Raw genomic sequence first — 21,154 nt, 5'->3', positions numbered from 1 at the left:
ATGTAATTGAAATTAATTTGATACAATTATAAAAATTGTTAATTATGTAATTGAAATTAATTATTTGATATAATTAGTAAAATTGGTAAAATGTTTTATGTAATTCGACTTCAAATAAAATAAAATTCATAATTTCACCTTTATAGTTCTTCGTCCCTTAATTAGTAATAACCCTTAAGCCGCACTATTCGGCATCAGCGCCAACATAAGTAATCGATTTCAGTCGTCTTCGTCCCTTAGCAACAACTATTAATAATTGTTAATTTTCTCTTTCGTTTAGCGAAATCAATGTCCAATCCAAGTAGAGATTGGATCACCGAGAACAATCGGTTGTCCTTGCAGTATAAACTCGGAGTTAATGAATTTATCCGCGCTGCAAGAAGATTTCCGAACGATAATTACGAATATCGATGTCCATGCAAGCCTTGCAACAACGTGAGATGGCACGACATTGGGGTTGTAAGGCATCATCTGCTAAACAAAGGGTTTACCCCGGGCTACACAGAATGGTATCATCATGGCGAGTTCGTGCGTTCCGTCGGTCATCTTGAAGAAGTCCCCATCGGAGAAACAGCCCAGAGAGGAGTAGGAGGAATACATGCTGCTGTGGAGGATATAAGAGATCACGATGATTTCGATGGTGTTACGGAGCCGGCTCTGAGCGATGTGCGTGCGGAGGAGCAAGTGGAAGACTTGTTCGCTGAGTTGGAAGCGGAATTGTACCCTGGATGCGACTGAGTCGCACCCAAAGACTTGGCGCGAAGGCCATTGGGTGCGACTAGTCGCACCCGTTGGCCTACCCGCCAAATTTATGGGTGCGACTAGTCGCACCCAATGGCCTTCGCGCCAACTTTTTCGCACAGTTTTTCTGACTTATGGGTGCGACGATGGGTGCGAATATTCGCACCTAAAAGTCGCACCTAAAATGGGTGCGACTAGTCGCACCCATGACCTTTAGGTGCGAACTTTCGGGTGCGACTTTGTCGCACCTAAAGTCGCACCTAAAGGTTTCAATGGGTGCGACTTTCGACCTTTAGGTGCGAAAAAAGTCGCACCCAATGCTGTTTTTTGTACTAGTGACTTCCAGGCACACTGCATATCCGAACAACCAATACTATAACGCGTTTTACTGGATCTCAACACCTTGAATTCAAAATTGTTGCGAACTGCAGTCATGCCAATAGCCATTTGAAGTACATCTTTGCGTCTAAATACGTTATTAACATTAATTTCAAAATTCATAGGAAAATTCCTCAAATCCGGTTCATCATACAACACAATTTCTGCCGGGGGTTCTTCATGACTAGAATGAGGCAATAAAGCTTTCGACGATTCATGGCAATGTTGCTCAAATAAATTCACTGAAAAAGGGTAAAATTGCATGAGGAAACAATTATCGAAACTGCATAAAAAGATAAAAAAAAAAAAAAAAAAACACATACCTGAATCAATTAGAGAAAATGACGACCATTCATCCATGCTTTGGGACGATTTAATTTCAGGGAATAAATCTTTTTTTCAAACGTTGAAACCTGGAAAATAAAAATTTGAACAACTATTGACGGCCAAATGTATTTGAATAAGCGTTCAACAAATATCAACTGTTAATATTTTCAATAAATAGAAATATTATTAACAGATATCCAGAATATATTTTGTAACAAAATTAGAAACTAATAACCTAAAAATATGCGTTCATAATAACTACCTGCACGAATTCAATTAAAATTTTGAATCAGAATTTTCAAAATTCACGCAAAATTTGAATATTGTTTAATTAAAACTTGCCGAAATTTTTTTCAAATTTCAAACAAAAAAACTGCCTAAAAAAGAAGTTACTAAATCGGTCAAACAATGGCAAATCAGTAAAAAAATCCTTCTTAAATGAGCTGCCACGTAATCATCTAGGCTATTTACGGATTATTAACAAAACGTTGACTAATTTTAAATTGCTACCAATTCCGTGGCTTAAGTAGCCAATTTTTTGTTTTATTTATCACTTTTATATTTTAGTCCTTATTTAAAAAAAAATATTACATTTTAATCCTTTGAAATTGTATTGAATTTATTTATTTTTTTTAAATGTTTGGAAGTGAAAATTTCCGGGTATGAAATGGAAATTTCCGTGGAATTCCGGTCAAGACTAGAAGGAATAATTTATTTCAGTCAAAACCGGAATTCTGTGCTCAATGGTAGTGGATTTCCACTTCCTTCCGGTTGCCCAGGTTTACCCTAGTCCAAGCGTGGCGGAGCGAATAGAAAGCCGGGAGCTTTGAGATCGCAGCGACGGTAATTAAGTCGGTCAACGCCGATAAGGAGACGAGACTCGCCGAGATCGACCGTCGTCAAGCTCCGACGGAAATCCGTCGTGAGCTCAGCTCTTCGGTGTGCTTCAGAAGGTTCACCGGAACGACATTCGAGTTCGGAGCTTTGAGCAGAAGCGCGAGGCTCTCCAAGTCGTCGAGGTCGATCAAATGTTTCAGATCTTCGACGATCTGATCTAGAGAGAAGAAAGACAAGACAAGATAGCAGGCCACGACGATGATTACAAATTCGACCATCATGATTACGACAGAAAGAGCCCAAAGTTAGTTCTCTGAGAGTTTAAGTTTGTGTGTTATGGCTCTCTGATTTTAAAGAAAAAATGTACTGATTTTTGGAGAGCCAAATCGGTCTTAATTAGTGTCAGGTTGACTTAGGTTTCGAGCTTTGGTCTGCTTTGGCATTGTTAGTTTGCTCGTCCCGAGATTTGGAGCTTAATGAAGCTCTTAACGAGTATGTTACCGACGTGTAAGTTTATACTCGGTTGAATCCTGCATTGTCTTTCTTTGTATTATTATTCGGATGTTAGTATAGTTAATTATTTTTTTAATAATGGAATTCATTATAAAAAAAGCTAAAATGATGTCAAAAATGAATTTAAAATTTCAAAAAGCTTTGGCTAGCCGTATGCCGCCGTTTTGGAGAGAGGTGTGAGGTGAGACCGTGAGAGTGATAGTATGCGTCAGCCAAAAAAAGGGCAGTGAAGAAAGATTTTCATAATCCAAGTTTGATGTGACAGCTTGGCTTTAACCTATATATATAGACCTACCTAGTATCTTTATAGGCACTAACTTTTCCAGGGTTTTTGATGAGGGATTGATTGATATGAGCTTAAATTAATCACAAGTCACAACTGAGTGTTGAGAGAGAGGCTGTGTTTAATAGATGCACTCATTACTGCCTTTGAATTTGATTGAATGTTGTAATGGGGGATAATTTAATAAATCACTACAAGCATATCCCAAACAGTAAGCACTAAATAATGTCTTGGTTAAAAGGGGAAGTTTTTTTTTTTTTTTTTTTTAATTTTATTATTACTAGGCATGCACTTTGTTTGCATGAGAAACCAAAAAGATATTATTAGCCATTATTATGAGTGCCACTAACATTATAAAGTTTCTGTAAATTTATACCCATCTCTCTTAAATTTTACAATTGTAATTATATATATTACTACTGCTTTATAAAATAAAAAAAATTTGAAGAAAAATACATCCAACAAAAAGAAAATACCAAATTTAGTGAGATTAATATTGGAGAAGAAGAAAAACCCAAAGCCAATAAGTTGAACCGGGGGTTCAAACTTTCCTAACTCTGATCAAGAATTAGTTCAAACTTAAAACACTTTTCATTCCTAGAGATTTTTCTACGTCTCCGCTTTCTCTTTCAAACCTTCTTGATATTCAATAATACAGTTCATACAATTACAAGCCTACCTTTCTCTTCTTTCCTCTGTAATTCAACTATAAATATAACAGGTAGCAAAAAACAAATGAAGAATAGTAGAACTGAAGAAAGCCGAGAGAGACAAAAAAATTTACTCTAAAAAATGGAAATAAATGTACAATAAAAAACCGGTACACTTGAAATTAAATTGATTATATGGACATTCCTGTAATTAAAGCTAAAATATCGGTCGTTCATGTAACTTCTTCAACTTATAGTCTTCATACACTCAGCCTAAAGAGAGTCTATCTATCATAATCCATAACCATTTAATGAGCTTACTATACAAATTACAGTTGAACAAATTACTATCCATAAGGATTTACAATGCGCAGGCCATAAAGATTTGTTTGGGCTCATAAAGTATTAAGCTTTACTTGGCCCAATAATGTAATTTCTTTTTACATTTATTTTCAACTTTTTATTTAATAACTTAAATCAGCTAAACACCTAAAGATTACTCTCTATGTTATAGTCTTCAACATTTACTAGATAATTGGAATTTGGAGGTAACAAATTATGAGCAATGAATCTTTGACTAGAAAGTTTATCAAAAGAGAAAAGGAGTATATAATATGTTTTGTTCTGAATCCAAAATATAAAGTATATACACGAGGAAGAAATAAAGCTCAGAAAAAATAAATAATAAAGAACTAAACCCTCCTCTATAATCTCCTGTAAAAAACTCCAGAAACTGAAACATAACTCATGCAGTTCCGAATAATTTTTTTACACGCTTATTAACAGCTAACTAAAAATCATAGCAAATATTTAGCTCAGTCGAGTTTCAACACAACCATAACAACGAAGGTCAGCGCGATTATGGACCGAAAGGAACGCCCTTGAATACTCGAGTAAGCTGCGAAAAAAACAAAAATCGAATGTCATCCGAATTAGTAATCTAATAACATAAGACAAGGAAGGTCAAGAAATTATGACAAAAATTTATCTCTTTGCAATGGAAATTTTAGAATGAGAATATTGGTACATTTGTCGTCAAATGCAGGATTTGTTGAAGAGGTTCCATTCGTGCTCGAAATCCCGAGGTTTGTGCAATCCATTCCCATCTCACCTAAGTTCAACAAATCGAGTTAAATAGAGTATTAATATTTTATGTATGGCTGGTGTAAGAAGAATAAAGGATTTTGTCTTACAAGATTGGAAACAAGGCAAGCTTGAGACGTTTAGAAGATTGTTAAAACCGGCCGGACATTCGCAATTGTACGAGAATTTTGATGTCTTATTGCAAGAACCAACTCCACAGTAACTCCAATGGCAAGCTATAAACCCCCCCAAAAAAAAAAGACAAAAAAAAAATTATAAGGTCATTCTGGAAATAAAAATAAAAAGTTTAATTGTTTCTAGAGTTTTGATTGGTTATTACGATCGAATATCGTTTCATCGGGATTGATAGACTTGTTGTGAGACGGCGGTGGCGTTTTCGTGCACGAGTAATCCATTGTACCTAAAATATAATCCAAAAAATGAAAATCATTACAAACGTGATACAAGATTATAAGATTTTGGCATTTTAATAGGTTTTACTTTATTTTATTATTATTTTGAAATCTCAAAATCAAGATCTTTTTTTCCTTGGGTAGATTGTCAAAGTCAAGTATCTGTATAAATTATTTTTATAGGTTGTTAATTTTATTATGTAATTTATTCAAAAGTCTAAATAAACAATTATTGCTTGAACAACTTTCATAACCTAAATCCCCTGTTTCACAACTTCCCTAATGAAAAATCTACAAAGTCAACGTTCTGTCTATATACTCTAGTCTATACACTATATCATCATCTGGGTAATTTAGTATTTGAAAAAAAGTAAGAAAAAACTTACAGTTGGGAATTACACAAGGTAACATTTTGAGATTGTCAGTTTGATTAGAAGCGATTTGTTTCCAACCAGGTTGACACACACACTCGAAGAGAAATACATTACTGCTTGAAGCTCTGCAATTTCCTTTCCCACACTCCACGTTCTTGCATATATCATCTGTATTAATCAATGAAATTAAAAAAAAAAATAACAAATGCCCATTTCAGATACACATCTATACTATCATCGATTAAAAATTATATACCATACCTACGACGGGTGAGAGAAGAGGAGATAGTACGTCGTTGATTTGAAAGCCGTAGAGAGGCTTGAGGAAGAGAGAGACTAGCAGGAGGAGAGAGACGCAGAGAGATGTTGAAGCCATTTTGAGAGTGAGAGAGAGTTGGGAAGTTGTTGGGGTGAATCACAAGAATGGATTCGGGGTTTTAGGAAGATAGAGAGAGAAGGGCTTTTTCACAGTTGGGGTTTGAGAGAGAGAGCTGAGAGAGTGGTGACGTGGCAAAAGAGGTTCTGAAACCTCTCTTCTCTTTAAAGCGAAGGGTTTGGGGTCAGTTGGCAGTTGGGGGTTTGGATTCTCTGAGAGCTACTATGAGCTTGTTCGCACTTTTTATTTTTTTTTCGGTGTTTTCTTTCTATGATAAATACGTGTATAATTCTTTCAAAGCACGTAACTTTGATAAGCTCTCGGGTCGGCGTGAAGAATGTCATATTCATATGATTATCCACATAACATTAATTGTATACGCAAAACTCAAAAGTCATTAAAATTGAAAAGGATTTTTAATAATAATAATGGTGGCAAATACGGTAGCGGCAAGACTATGTCGTTCCAAAGAAAGAGTAACATCAGCCTTGATATTTTCATTAAATTTAAAGATCATTAAGTATGAGAAGAAAAGAACGGGGCCAATAAATTCGGTTTAGATTTTGATGTTTACATTTGTATTTTTATTAGTATTATTTAAATTTAAAAAAATCAAATTAAAAAATTTATATAGATCACATAGTAAACCGACATTATATTTTAGGGAGAGTTGTACAAATATCTCGTTTGAACCGACATTATATTTAGGGAGAGTTGTACAAATATCTCGTTTGAAGATGGTAGTTTCTTTTTTTTTTTTTTAAATGAAGATGATAATTTCTTGAATGCCTTGAATTTTCACACCTTTGACAACTAATTTTTTATATTTAGTTTTAAATGAAACGCAAACGGAAAAAAAGATTAAATGATATTTTAAAATATATAGTAAAACAAAACGGTAATCAAGAAGAAAAATAATTTAAACAAGAAATATTTTTTTTTATAGATTAAGTCGGAAAAGAAAGTGTTGGACATCATTTTCCACTTATTATTTACAAAAACTTAGCGATATAAGTCACATAAACATAAGTGTTTGTGTTTTAGCCAATGTTTTGTAAATTTTTGTAAATAGCAAAAAACTGTTGGAAATATTTCGTAAATAACTATATTTACTAGAAATTTACTCTGCATTTTTTGTTATTTTTATAACGTAAATAGATTTATGTGGCTATTTACAAAAAATTAACGAAACTTTAGCTATTTCAAAATTCTAACATTTCATGTGGCTAGATAACCCAATGGACCCTATTATTTAAGACCGGACCTACTAGTTTATAAAAAAATAAAAAAATAAAAAATAAAAAAATATGTTGATCGAAGCAAGTAAAAAAGAGAAGGAGTCAGATTAGGTTTGGTGCACATTGTATATATGGTATATGTACTTATTTTTTATCGTTGTGATTTAAATGATAATGTATTTAATTAAGGAGTATGTTACTATTTTTTTTGTTTTTTTTTTTTGTTATCACAATGTTTTTGTTTTTTTGTTATCATAATGTTATAGAGGTTATTTATTATGAATGAGGGTGTGACTCACAATAAAAAAACTTCAAAGTGGAAGAGTATCAGATACTTATAAAGAACACATTTCTCAAATAACGTATCCATGTGGGAAGATTTTAATACACCTCTTTCATACTCACGATGGACATATAAAGGGTGAAGTTTTTGAAAATCAACATACACACGTGGTCAAACAATCAAAACTGTGCTTCATTCTTGTACCATGTTAGAATTGGGAGTCTAACTGACACTGAAAAGTTAATTCTAGATTGGAACCTATAAGACATTTTAATATTAACTCTTATGGCTCTAGAGTTAGGAAGGCTCATCCCCACCAAGCAGCTAAAAATAGCTTAGTACTTGACTCTCATAATCATAAGAGGATAAAGGTGTTATGACGGAGTCAATATCCATTGATGAAAACTTGTCCGAGTGTCGGTTTTTCGAGACCTCGAAGAGTCTAACGATAATAAAGTTGTTCACATGAATAAAAAAATTGTGAACATATATCATTAGAAGTTCATTTCTCCCAAAGGATTTTGAGTAAAAATATGTGTTTTGGCCTTAGACAAGGCTTTATGTAATTTGTTTGGTCACCGAAATTCAGGTCTTGACCCAAATCACATTGACCAGTGTGGTCACTTGTATAATTTCATTTCCAACCACAAACATCTTGCCTCAAAGCACTAAACTTTATTGAGTCAATTAACAAAACAGTCATAATTCTTTATTTTAAGTGTATATATAAATATTTCTCTTGTTGTTTTAAACTGTACTACTATCTTAAATGTCATGCTGTTTGTCGTTCTCCTCAATTTGAATCGGAATAAAATTCTGTTTATTTTTTCAACTTCATTGGCCTCTTCTTGTTGTAAGATAGCTTAATACATTTCAACTTCATTGGCCTCTTCTTGTTGTAAGATAGCTTAATACAATACACAGAATATGCCAAAGCGCTTTCAGCTCTAACTTTCGCAATAGTCAAGTAGTGTTACTGTTAATCAGTTGAAAAGTATGAATTACCTTTTTTGGTCATGTGTTTGCGTTTTTTGGGCTATCAGTTAATCAAACGAAGACTTCCAGTGTTTCCACTGTAGCTGTACATTGTCAAGGCTTTCAATGCGTTGAAAATTATTTGAAGTTTATCTTGTCTTAAAAAATGCGCACCTTTTTTCCCGTGATAGTTGATTAATTTGCAATGAAATTTCGGTCCTCCAATTAAAAGGATTCAATTATTGTTTTTAGCTGCAAAGTCTTGGTTATATTTCTTTAAATGTGTATGTTACGGGGTAGAGTATCAAACTTGTCATTTGAAAAAATATATTGGAATAAAACATGAATTGAATAATATTTCGTGTTTTAAAGGTTTATATTGGCTTGAAAAAATATACATTTGTTTATCACAGGTGCTTTCATTGAGAACTCACATGTAAAAATGGAACTCAAAGATCTCACAGAGTTGTTTTGAGCTACTAAGTCCCGCATAAAGATTCAAACGGAATCACGGACCCATAAATAGTGCTGTCAATTGGGCCGGACAGTCCGGCGGGCCACCCGGCCCAGCCCTTATTTTAATTGGTTTGGGGCCGATCCAACTCGAATTAAATAAAGGGCCGGACCGGCCCGGTTTTTAAATTGGTCCTGGTTTAGGTTTTTGTTTTAGGCCCAAAATCCGAGCTCGACTCAAAACCCTTGAAAAGCACAGAATCGGCACGACCCAGGCACAGAATCGGCACGGACCGGGCACGGCCCAGACACAAGCCCGTTTGAGGCCAAATTTTTTTTATTCTCTAAATATATGTGTTTATATATATATATATATATATATATATATATATATATATATATATATAATATTATCAATAACACTTACACTTGTTTAAAATAAAGTAGAAAAAATATATAATATTCTAGCTCCTGGTGTTTAATTCTCTAAATCGTTCATTTTGTATGTAATATTCTCTATATAAAGTCAAGAGATTTATTTGATACTGCTGTACATCTTTATTTCTCAAATTGAGAACTACGGGTGAGATCTGGTTTATTACTTCCATGGATTTTTGAAAGTATTTTGCAAAGGCACAAAAGTATTATCAGGTGTATACTATTTGGAAGTATTATCTGATTCATAATTCGAGACATCATTCATCGTCGTCATCTTCTCAAACATCATCTTTCGAGCATGTGAAATATTTGAAAACTGAATTTTACACAGAGAATCCAGACGAATTGCATATTCTAGAATGGTGAAAAAACAAACACTGGTGTTTTCCGACATTGTCCTTAATTGCCCGAGACATTCTTGCCACTCCGGTACCATGTTCTCGACGACAGAAGATCAATAATGAGTTCGGATATTCTAGAAGGCTTAGTATGTTTTAAAAGATTAGGAGGATGCAAGAAGGCGAAAACAAAGCAGTGATGAAGACTCGATTGCGATGTACTTTACAATATTAGAGAATGAAGTTTCTGCTTCATTAATTAGTCACATGTAATTTTTTTATTTATTCAAACCGTACTATTTTCCTTCACTGAGTTTTCATCTCGATCCTCCAGGTTTTACTTACAAAAGTTTTTAATGAATACGGTTAAGTATTGTAATTTTTTATATTTATGAAATAAATTTTTTTTGGGGATTTTTTTTTTTTGCAATTTATCAGTGTTATATATACAAAAAGAAATATAAATCAATCTCAATATAAAAATAGCCTCTTAAGTAGCCAAAACAATTTAAAAAAATAGCCCAAAACAAAGACCTTTAAAAAAAAGCCCAAAACAGCTAAAAACAGGCTCAAAATAAACCACAAACAAGGCCCAAGACCAAGCCCAGGATCAAACCAAAACCCGGCCCAGGACCAGGCCCGACCCGTGAACTAGAGGGCCTTGTGCCTGGGCCTGAGCTGGTCATGATGATTCTCTACTTTGGGTTGGGCCGACCCGGGCCCCTTCATTATTGGGTCGGGTTAGGTTTAGGCCCCGGATTGCTAAGGGGCCTCATTTTTTTGGGCCGGCCCGACCCAATTGACAGCTTTACCCATAAACTTGATTCAATAGGGGCATAAATAATATTGATATATGTTTAGTTACTTACAATTTTTTAATTATTTTTAAATTATGTTAAAAAAAATTAACCATTAATATTTTAAAAAACTAAGAAAGCAGGACAAAATTTTATGTTAAAATGAAAAACATTTTAATATCTAGGATAAATTATCATTAATCATATATAAAATATGATTTATTATAGTTTATTAGAAACAAATGTATTTAAACTTTTTGTTAATGTATACTAGAAATATAATTGGATTGTGTATGAATTCTTAATTTTTTAAAAAAAATTCAAACTAATACTTCCTATTACATTTATATCTCAAAATATAAACTTCAACATATTTCATATTATTATAAAATAAATTAAAATAGAAAACATAGAACATTTAGTTCTTATTTCATAAAATGAAGAAAAAAAAACCATATTCGAATTGTAGCAATATTAAAATTATATTCACAGTATAAATATATAATTTACAATTTCTTTATTTAAATTATAAAATTCATTTAAAGATATATTATTTTGGAAGTTATTGAAAATATGAATTATTGCATAACTAATTATAGGGAAAAAAAAAAGAAATAAAAATATGTTGCAGCGTTGTGTCTGGGAGTCGATCCCTTCACCTACAGCACTTGAACCGCCACACTCAACCATCAGTCCTAACGAAGGCACAGAAAACTGTATATGACTTTAAATCTTAATTTAAAATATTTATAATTCATTTTAAAAATAATTTTTATTCCTCGATTTTTTGAGTGGGGTCACGTGCCCACAGTGACCCCATTGTAGATCCGTGCCTGCATGGAACATAACTTTTTGAAGCTCTATTTAAACGTGGCCTAACGGTAGCGGGACGAGACTGGATCCTCGCTACCGTTAGGAACAGTAACGGGACCGGGAATCTCGTTAATGGGACTAACGGGACCGGGAAGTCCCGATAATTTTTTTTTCTAATTTCGGCCGTTGGTGCCTATTCCGGGTATTTTTTTTTACCTATTTATTTCTAAAATCTATAAATACCCCCACAATTCATTCATTTTCTTCACACCTTTCTCTCAAACTCTCTCAAATTCTCTCAATCTCAATCTCAAATACTCTCAAAACGCTCTCGATTTTAATCTCTAATACTCTTTACCACTTTCAATTTTTCATGGCATCCTCATCTCACAACCTAGGAGGTCGAAGGGGAAGAGCTTCCCGAGGTGAACGAATGCACCGCTTTGAAAAAAATTGGTTGTACTTGTCTCAAAACGCCCCTGACCTAACCACTCAATACTCTTTCGATCTAAATTATGTTGCTCCTACTTTCGGCCATTCGGAATTCACCGAAATTCCAAACACCCAAGTGCCATACTACCCTCAAATGGATCCCGAGCAAGCCTATCAAGCTCAAATTCCGCCATCCGAAGTGGCTTTTCAAATATTTCAAGAATTCGAGCAACATTATCGTGAATCCCAAAATCCAAATGAAGAAGAAGATGACGATGAAACCCAAAATCCAAATGAAGAAGAGGAAAAGGAGGAAGAAGAAGACGTACCACCACCACCACCTCAACGTCGAAGTCAAGCTCCACGACCTCGACAACGTGAACAACAAGAGGAGACACAACAACGACGACAACGACGAGCACGACAACAACAACATGAAGGTGCTCAAGAACAACAACCACCTCAACAACAACAACCACCACGACGTCGTGCTAGGCCCGTTGTGTGAACTTTCTTTGAAGAGGTGATTGCGAACGGCGAGAAAGCCGGAAAATGTCACAGTTGTGGCAAAATCTTCAGCACTCACAACACAAGAGTCGGGACGTCGCTATTGTGAAGTCATCACAGGCACTGCCAGATGAATCAATCTGGAGCCTCGTCAAGCCAGGTAAGTCACATCGATCATGTAAGCTTTAGACGTGATTTAGTAGAATATTTTGTTTCTACCGATCAATCTTTTAGTCATATCAAATCTCAAGGCTTCGTTAGATTCATGATTTCTATAATTCCAAACGTTCAAATAATGTCTAGGAAAGCCTTGAGATCCGATATCCTAAAATGGTTTTTAGGAGAAAATGAACAAATGAAACACACAATATCATCTGGTAGGTATAGCGTAGCCTTAACCTCGGATATCTGGACTGGTCAATCTAAGATGGATTTCATGAGCGTTGTAGTGCATAATATAGACGACGATTGTAACCTGAACAAACGTATCAAAGCCTTTAGTAGGATAGAAGGTTCTCACACTGGTGAAAACATCTTAGACATCATAGTTAGTGTTATAGCTGAGCGGGGTTTGACCGATAGGATTATATATGTAACCTTAGATAATGCCACAAGCAACAACGCCATGATTAGAGAGTTAAATGAGAAACTTAATGTTGACGATACCCTTTTGCATCAACGATATGTTACCCATATCATAAACCCCATAGTTCAAGCCGGAGCCGCTAGTTATGACCTTTCGATCAACAAGATTAGGAATTACATTAGTTGGATAAATAGTTCAACCTCTAGAGTAGATGAGCTTAAGAGACGCCTTAGAGTAAACGCTCTCCAAGAGCGCACCTTTCACCTACATAACAAAATTAGGTGAAATTCTACCTTTCTCATGTTGACCAACTTTTTATCCGAGCATTATGTCGAAGTTATTGTTTCTTACATTAACAGCGAACATGGCGATAACGCTATATCCGAATATGATATTAGGATGGTTGAATTATTTGTTTCTTTTCTCGACATTTTTTACAAAGAAACTTGTTATCTCTCTGCTGTTTACACTCATACTTCTTTTCTCGGTCTTCATACTATGACCGCAATTGATGTGCATCTTGATAAATATAAAAACGAAACAATTTTTGAAGATTCTATTCAAGCAATGACAGCCAAGTTTTTAAAATATTGGAGGGCTGGAAATGTTCCATTATTATACGGTTTTGGAGCCATTCTAGACGTCCGATGTAAAATTGGTGGTTTAAAAAAATTTCTTAAGTATACTAGAAACCATTTCGTGGACCAAGATTAGATTGCACTTGATCTCGCGAGGATCGTGCAAGCTTTTTATGATCTTTTCAGGATATACGAGGCGAAACTCCTACCGCAATATCGAGCACAAGCAACTCAATCACAGACGCAGTATCCAAGAAGACACCAATACACGAATGTCTTCGTCAACGCGCCCGCTTACAGCCCATCGCCTCAACAACAAGAAGCTGGGACAAGTCAGACGAGGTCGAGCGCAACCGATGCACGGTCCCATTCGGAGATCCAAGAGTACGATTGGAACGAGTAGGTCAAACCGGATGATGAAGCCATCGACCTATTGGTTTGGTGGAGACAGAATGCGAGGAGGTTCCCGGTCTTGTCATCTATGGCACAAGACATCCTCACCATCCATGTTTCAACTGTGTCATCTGAGGCGGCTTAGTAGCGCGGGCCGCATCATCGACGATAGAAGATGTAGCTTGAAACCGGAGATGGTCGAAGCATTGACGTGTGGTAATGATTGGATTCAACATAGAAATCGAGCACAAGAAACATTCATGTGCTTCGATATTCTTGACGATTTTGAAGTTGATTTCGCAAATGTAAACATAAATGGTTAGACTAACTTGTATAACTAAGAGATATCCCGGCCCTTGTCCGGGATAAATTTTCAAATAATTAATGAGGAAAGGGGTGCTCTTTTTCCTCGCCGTCGCACCTTTTTAGGGGTCGGTGAGGTTTTTTAGGAGGCCCATTTTTAATTTCACATTCTTCTTTATTATTTTTTTTCTACCCACTTAGTTTAAAATCCTTTCAATTACATCCTTATATTTAATTATTTAAATTCTTTTAAAAAGTTTTTTTTTTTTTTTTTCATTTTCTTCATTTTTTTATGCCTAACGGGGTCCGAATTCCCGTTAGGCAAATCCCGCTACCGTCCCGTTACTTACGGGACGGGACTCCCGTTTGGCCAATTAACGGGAGTCCGGGCTTTAGGCGGGACGGGACTAGCGATTAATACCGCTAGGCCAGGTTTAGCTCTATTCCATGTTGGAGCAATATTGCATCACCACTGAGCAATACTGCCCTAGTTGTGGCCCAATTTTCCTTAGCAACTAAGATTCGTTTGAAATTCGAAAAATAGGAGGAGAAGTGAAAATACAAAAGAAAATTAAATTTTGAGGAAAAATAAAAAAGAAAATCAAAATTATAAATTGTATTTGGAAGTCACGGAAAATTTGAGCGAAAATTGAGGAGAAAGTAAATGAAGATACACACATATATTATATATTTTTCCTTCTATTTTTCTTTCTATTTTATTTTTCCCCTATCTAAACAACAAAAGGAAAATAAGAGGTATTTCATTTTTTTTCCCTCGTATTTTCCGGGTTCCAAATGGACCCAAGTCTTCAACCCGACCCCATAAATGTATAATCTCGAGCTCTGCTGTAACAGAAATTCTTGATATTTGAGCAGATTTTAGTTTTAATTTTAATTTTGTTGAGCAGTTTCAAAATCTCGGCCATTTCAGAACATAACATTCTGCTCCGTCCAATTGCCTAGGTTTTTAAACCTGCCACTCAGTTTCGAAGAGATTGAACATGGAAGCACGAACAAAACACGCAACAGAGAACAATCAAATCAACGAGACTGAACATTGAAGCACAATCGAAGCTAACTGGACAATTTGTTGGAGCTCTTCAATTCAATTGCAAATGAGGTCTTCAATTCGTTTAATTCTTCAATTCAACGCCAGACACACAAGGATAGTCAACTTGATAATCTTGCATAAGAATTCTTCAATTTAATACCATTGTGATACTTCATTTATTATTCTTAATTAATCTAATCCTTCATCTTTGCCGAGACTTAGTCTGAACCGATCATACAAGGAAAAAAACAGGGGGTAAGAAAAAATAGAAAAAAAGATGTGAGGTTGTGTAAAATCCTACATACATCTTTCATTAATTATACATTAAAATTGACAGATCTCTAACCAAATACAAGAAGTCCGAGTCCTATACATTAATAATAAATCAATCAACAACAGAAAGGGCCAATATTACTGTCTGATCTATCAAACTGTTTGGTCGATCTTAGTTTCAGCGACCTCTTAATATTCACAAACTTTGATGAACTTGATCCATTATCATCACGCCCTTTTGACTTTGATGAAATAATATTCAATCTGCATCAACAAATAAAGAAATTAAATTACAATAATTTTTTTTTTTTTTTTTTTTTACATGAAGATGAATACATATAACGATTTGAGAACTTATTAGATAATTGTATAAAAATGACAAACCTGGGTGAGATGTGAACGCAAGAGCCGAGCTTCTTCTGTAATCTCTGGCGAGCCCTGAGAGCTGTTTCGCTCAAATCCGTGGACGAGTCAATATCGGATCGGTCTCCGTTCAAATACGACTCAGACGAGTGGTCTGAGTTAACTCGGTTCTGAATTCTTCTTCTGTGAGGCACTCCTACACCTGGAATCATTCCAGCCATTTTTCTTGATGATTAATTCTATCGATTTTGAGGTATGCTTATTCGATTTACTTTCGCTAATAAAAACTCCAAATGCTTTTAAATAGAAATGTATAAAGTCGAACTCGGTGGGTACGAAAGTTCTCGGAAAATTAGGAATCGAAATGATTCGAGTTGCTTTGGAGGAAATTTCTGAGCCATCACTTCTTTGGATTAATGTTTGGGAGTTTCCACGTTACTTCACTTGAAAAAAAAAAAGAAAAAAAAAAAGCATTTGCCACGTGGATGTATAGTCGACTTTTTTTACTGTGACGATAATATCGTGATTGTCTCGTTGCATAAATAATTATTTATTATAATCAAATCCAACTATTTTTTAATTGTGTTTGAACTCGAGATCCAAATCCGATCATTTTTTTTATAGATCCATAGCCACATAAATTAAAACATTTAATAATTGTGTTAAATGATTTATTTAATCGTGTTTAGATATTTGTACTCAATTAATTATGATTAAATTATAAAAAATATAGTAGTCATCAAAGAAACAAATAATATTAACAAAACAAAAATATTTCAAACATAGTAATCATAGAAAAAAAAAATTCCAATATACAATCATCCTTCAAAAAACAAATAAAAAAGTCATATGATTAGTTTTGGCCAATACTAATACTTTAACCTTCGAATTGTATATCCTCGTGATGTTACTTAAATTTCAAAACATATTTTGTGAAATCATCAGCTTCTCCATTCGATCCTAAATAAATTTTATAATTAGTTAAATTTATTATAGCAAAAATGATTTCAAAACTCATAAAAGTAAAATGATAAAATAAAATAAAATAAAACTCAAATATCATGAGACCAATCACGAGTGCAAACTAATGCCTCGACCGTACTAGGTAATGTGTTGTTCTTGTTTAGTTTTCATTTTATAATTAGATTATTCCTAAACTATGAACTCCTTAATACTTTAGGACCAAAATCTAAAAAGTCAAAATTAATCCAAAAGTATGACTTCCATATATGTGTTGATATAAAAATACTCTTAATGAAATATCTTTTTTTATATGTAATTTTGTTATTTACTTAATGGTCACAAAAGAAAAATTAGAGATTATTTTTCATGTGGTATGTGAAGTAAAACAAATAAAATAAAAAAGAAAAACCTGGCAAATTTGAAAATATGGAAAAAAAAACAAATGGTTTGAAAATTTTGAAAATTCGTTTGAAGATATTTATTGACATCTTGTCTTTTTATTGATATGAATGTCAATAAATCTTCAAATGATTTTGAAAATTTGTTTGAAGATTTATTGACATCGTTGTCAATAAATTTTATGCATGTCAATAAATAGTCAACATACCAAATTCTTTGAAGATTTATAAATCTTCAACATATCAAATTCTTTGAAGATTTATTAACATCCAGAAAATTTATTGACATCGATGTCAATAAATCTTCAAAGAATTTCCTAGAATCGTTTGAAGATTTATTGACATTGATATCAATAAATGTTCAAACGAATTTCCATATTCTTATAACCATTTTTTTAAGATTTCCCAAATTATTAGATATATACGAGGCTTTTGAGGGAGTGAAATCGCGAAACACGTTGATATGGACATAAATCTCTCTTTCTCTCTCTCTCTCTATCTCTCTATCTATCTATCTATCTATCTATCTTCGCCTCCACGTCAATTCTTCTTCTTCTCCGTCATGATTTCTTCTTCTTCTTCTTCACCCAAAATGACAAAAAAAAAAAAAATCAAAACCCAAACTTTTAAGTTAAAGTCATGACAAATAAACCTAAATCATCGCCGATATATGGAGAGAGGCTCGGAACGAGATTGATTTCGGATGTGTGTTGATTTTCGTTTGGTTTGCTTGAATAATTATATTTTTCTTCAGATTTTCCAGGTTTAAAAAAAAATCGTAATGTCGACAATATCAATAAATTAAGTAGATTATTGACACAGATGTAAATAAACTAGACAGACGAAAAAAGAAAAATGATATTTCATCGAGGATAGTTTTGTATCAACAAATATAAGGAAGTCATACTTTTGGATTAATTTTGACATATTGAATTTTGGTCCAAAAATATTGAGGAGGGGGTCATAGTTTAAAAATAAACTATTTTATAATATTCTGATAAAGAATAACAAGGTCTTGTCCTAAATAATAAGGTCATAATAAAGAATCAAACAAGATATTTAGGCATGATATACGCAAATAAAACTAAGCAAAAAGATAAGAGAACTCATACACATTCAAATGAAAGAAGAGTTCCTTGTATTCCTTCAGTTGTTTGCTCCCAACCTCGAGCGAATAAACACTAATTTATTTGAGCACACAATAAATCCTTTGGGGTGATAGACAAAGCACCAAGAGCTCCAACAATAGTAGCAGAGAAATTCGCAAGGTACCATATCAATATTTCATAGACTTTTGTTTTTTTTCCAAAACATAACTAAGATATCGGAATTACAATAATAGTTCAATGTAAATTCACTTGAAGTTACTCTACCAGTATACCAACAAAGAAGACATACATCCTCACCAACACGGAATATACACAACCTTAAATCAAAATATCAACATGTAAACAAGAAATTAAAAACTAGAAAATGATAGACGGACAAACAGATTTTCTTAGAGAAATTGTTTGTAATGGGATAAAAATGTTCACTGGACTACAAACTAGACCTGTTATGAATTTGCGTATTGTGATTTATTTAATGCCACAATTCAATGTAGAATTGCTCTGCGTCAGTTTTCCAAAAAAAGAAAAAAGAAAAAAAGCTGGTACTTGAAAAAGCAAACAAACACACACTCCTTTGAATTGATAATGACAAAAATTGAGAGGAATAAAACGATTGACCACACTTCTCTAGATCCAGAGCTAAATAGGCCTGAATAACGTCGAGTACGTAACCCAAACTAATAAATCAAATAGGAGCAAAATAAGTGAATCTGAGTTTCAAATTTAAATCTAAGACGATAAATCTATTTCAATGACTCTGTTCTTGGTGTCATAGGCTTTTGGACGGTGTTGTGGCCGTGAAGGTCTAGGCATGGAGCAAACGCGAATAGAATATAGAGATGGAATAGAGCATCTCCATATTTAGAGATACACTATTAAATTCATCTCTATATATGAAGAATAAAGATGTGTTTGAAGATGCATTGTAACTTCATCTCTATCTTTATCTTCAATTTAAAGATGCATTGTGGTTGCTCTGAATAGAATATTAATTTGGTTTTAAAATTTTAAGAGACAAAAAAATAATTCATATTGAAAAAAAAGAGGGAAAGGATTTCATTTTATTTTTGAAAGAGGAGGGAAAGAATTCTATGAGGATTTCATTTTACTTTATTAATGAAATAACTACATTTTTATAGATAACGTAGTCTATGTATATACTATATTTTTATATATGCCTACGCATATACTATTCACTACGTTTTTAAATTCAAATGTTTTATCAATTAATTTTTATCATGGATTTAAATGCCGTTGAAATCCTCCGATTTTTTTTTTCGGCGGTGTCGTTTTTGCCGGAGCCGATGAACTCATGAAAGTTGTTTTTCCATGTCGTTCCATTTTCTCCAAAAACGACGTGCCGTTTGTAACGAAAATGACTGTTACTTTTCGGTCTAGAAAATGAATAAAATGCAAAGTTAAACGTGAAGAATCGAAGAAAGTCGAGAGAAAAGAAAATTCTAGAGCGGTCATTTTCGTTTCAGTTTGACGAAGAAGAAGAAGGAGATTCCGACGACAATCGGCGAAACTCAGGGCTTTTCCTTTCGTTTCCACAAAGCGTAGTGCAAATTCAACAGCAAATCGGCGAGTTTCGGCGATCAAATTTCTGATTTTCGTTTTCGGTTTGAAACCATAAGCTCATATTTTGTAAGAAAAAAAAATAGTGGTGAAGAAGCAAGAGAATGAAGAAGAAGAAGATGAGAGAAGAGACAAACAAAGAGAGAAGAATGAGACAAGGGGGGAGAGAGAGAGAGAGAGAGAGAGAGAGAGAGAGAGAGAGAGAGAGAGAGAGTCATGAGTGAAACATGTACTTTTACTTTATTTTATTCTTTTTTAATTTATTTTTGTGTGTGAATATTAAACATCGTGAGTGAGGCAGTAACATTGGGAGTTGATACCATGACATTGAGAATTGTGTGAATATCAATGCCAATGGTTTTTTTTTTTTAAATCATATTAAAAAAACATAATTATTTTGGTAAAACCATAAAAGTAAAACAAATGTTCAGAAGAACTACATAGTTGTTTTTAAAAAATTGAATATTAAAAAGAAAGCTGACTATCATGACTCATATCAATAGAAGATTATATAAATATGTATATATACATATCAATACAATATTATATAAAAATAATTTAAATAGAAATTTCAATATGAAAGTGTATATATATATATATATATATATATATATATACTAAAAAAGAAACATAAATACCGTTACCTATAAGTCTATATATTAGATCTATAGATATTATTATAGCTTGAAATTTAAATATCATGTAAATTACAAAGTTAAATATTAAAAGATGTATATATGTATGTATTTATATTTTTATTATATTTTGTAACATTATTCCCGTTCGATTTTTCATCGGTGTGTCGATTTTCCATGGAAAACAGCATTTGAAAATGGTATATCAGTTACCGTTTTTCACATTTTTTTATGTTCGATTGTCCATCGGCATGTCGATTTTTCATAAACCAGTAGGTTCGAAACGGCGTCGAAAACGGCACTTCGAACCTTGGTTTTTATACATAAAGTGTCTAATACTTTTGATAAGGCCTGTATTTTTTCACGCAAAAATTAGGCCAAATATCAAGGGAAAAGGGAGCAAAAATTGATGGAGGATAAAACAAAATATTATATTGAAATTTCATGTAAAAAAATGGAGGGGATATTATGGAGGGATATAGTTATATGAAATAATAATAGAAGTTTATAATTACTTGAAATAATAATAGTTTGTTAATTACATAAAAAATAATAATGGTAAGGTAATAAGCCATTTTACTATAATTAAATACGATACAAATAAAATTGAATATAAGACTATTGTTATTGTGATTGTTTGATATGAATTGAATTGAAATCAAATAAAATTTAATG

The 21,154-nt window shown here is 33.4% G+C and overlaps 2 protein-coding genes across 2 annotated transcripts; both read right to left on the bottom strand.

Annotated features, from left to right (window-relative positions):
* Window positions 1-4,314: 4,314 nt before the first annotated feature.
* Window positions 4,315-6,218, bottom strand: LOC149393161 (uncharacterized). The gene is made up of 6 exons (XM_089617321.1): window positions 5,861-6,218; window positions 5,612-5,767; window positions 5,153-5,233; window positions 4,923-5,048; window positions 4,757-4,840; window positions 4,315-4,627 (listed from the first exon to the last, which is right to left on the bottom strand). Exons 1-6 carry the CDS (start codon window positions 5,973-5,975, stop codon window positions 4,545-4,547), a joined length of 645 nt encoding a protein of 214 aa, XP_089473447.1. The 5' UTR covers window positions 5,976-6,218; the 3' UTR covers window positions 4,315-4,544.
* Window positions 6,219-15,426: 9,208 nt separating this feature from the next.
* LOC149393160 (uncharacterized) lies at window positions 15,427-16,099 on the bottom strand. Its single transcript, XM_089616405.1, has 2 exons — window positions 15,818-16,099; window positions 15,427-15,697 (listed from the first exon to the last, which is right to left on the bottom strand). The coding sequence occupies exons 1-2, from the start codon at window positions 16,015-16,017 to the stop codon at window positions 15,550-15,552; spliced, it is 348 nt and encodes a 115-aa protein (XP_089472531.1). The 5' UTR covers window positions 16,018-16,099; the 3' UTR covers window positions 15,427-15,549.
* Window positions 16,100-21,154: the final 5,055 nt, after the last annotated feature.

Source organism: Urtica dioica, chromosome 6 (assembly GCF_054948205.1).
Source record: "Urtica dioica subsp. dioica isolate 48M chromosome 6, U.dioica_male_clone48M_v1_H2, whole genome shotgun sequence".
NCBI classification, from domain to species: Eukaryota; Viridiplantae; Streptophyta; class Magnoliopsida; order Rosales; family Urticaceae; genus Urtica; species Urtica dioica.
This window is presented reverse-complemented; position numbering and strand designations above follow the sequence as displayed.

Bases quoted from the DNA above. Each gene is read 5' to 3' on its own strand.
- LOC149393161 (XM_089617321.1), bottom strand. From the start codon at position 5,975: ATGGCTTCAACATCTCTCTGCGTCTCTCTCCTCCTGCTAGTCTCTCTC. The intron at 5,049-5,152 runs GTAATAACCAAT...GGGGGTTTATAG, and splicing joins CGATGAAACGATATTCGATC to CTTGCCATTGGAGTTACTGT. The intron at 4,628-4,756 runs GTACCAATATTC...TTTTTTTCGCAG, and splicing joins TCCTGCATTTGACGACAAAT to CTTACTCGAGTATTCAAGGG.
- LOC149393160 (XM_089616405.1), bottom strand. From the start codon at position 16,017: ATGGCTGGAATGATTCCAGGTGTAGGAGTGCCTCACAGAAGAAGAATT. The intron at 15,698-15,817 runs GTTTGTCATTTT...TTGTTGATGCAG, and splicing joins TGCGTTCACATCTCACCCAG to ATTGAATATTATTTCATCAA.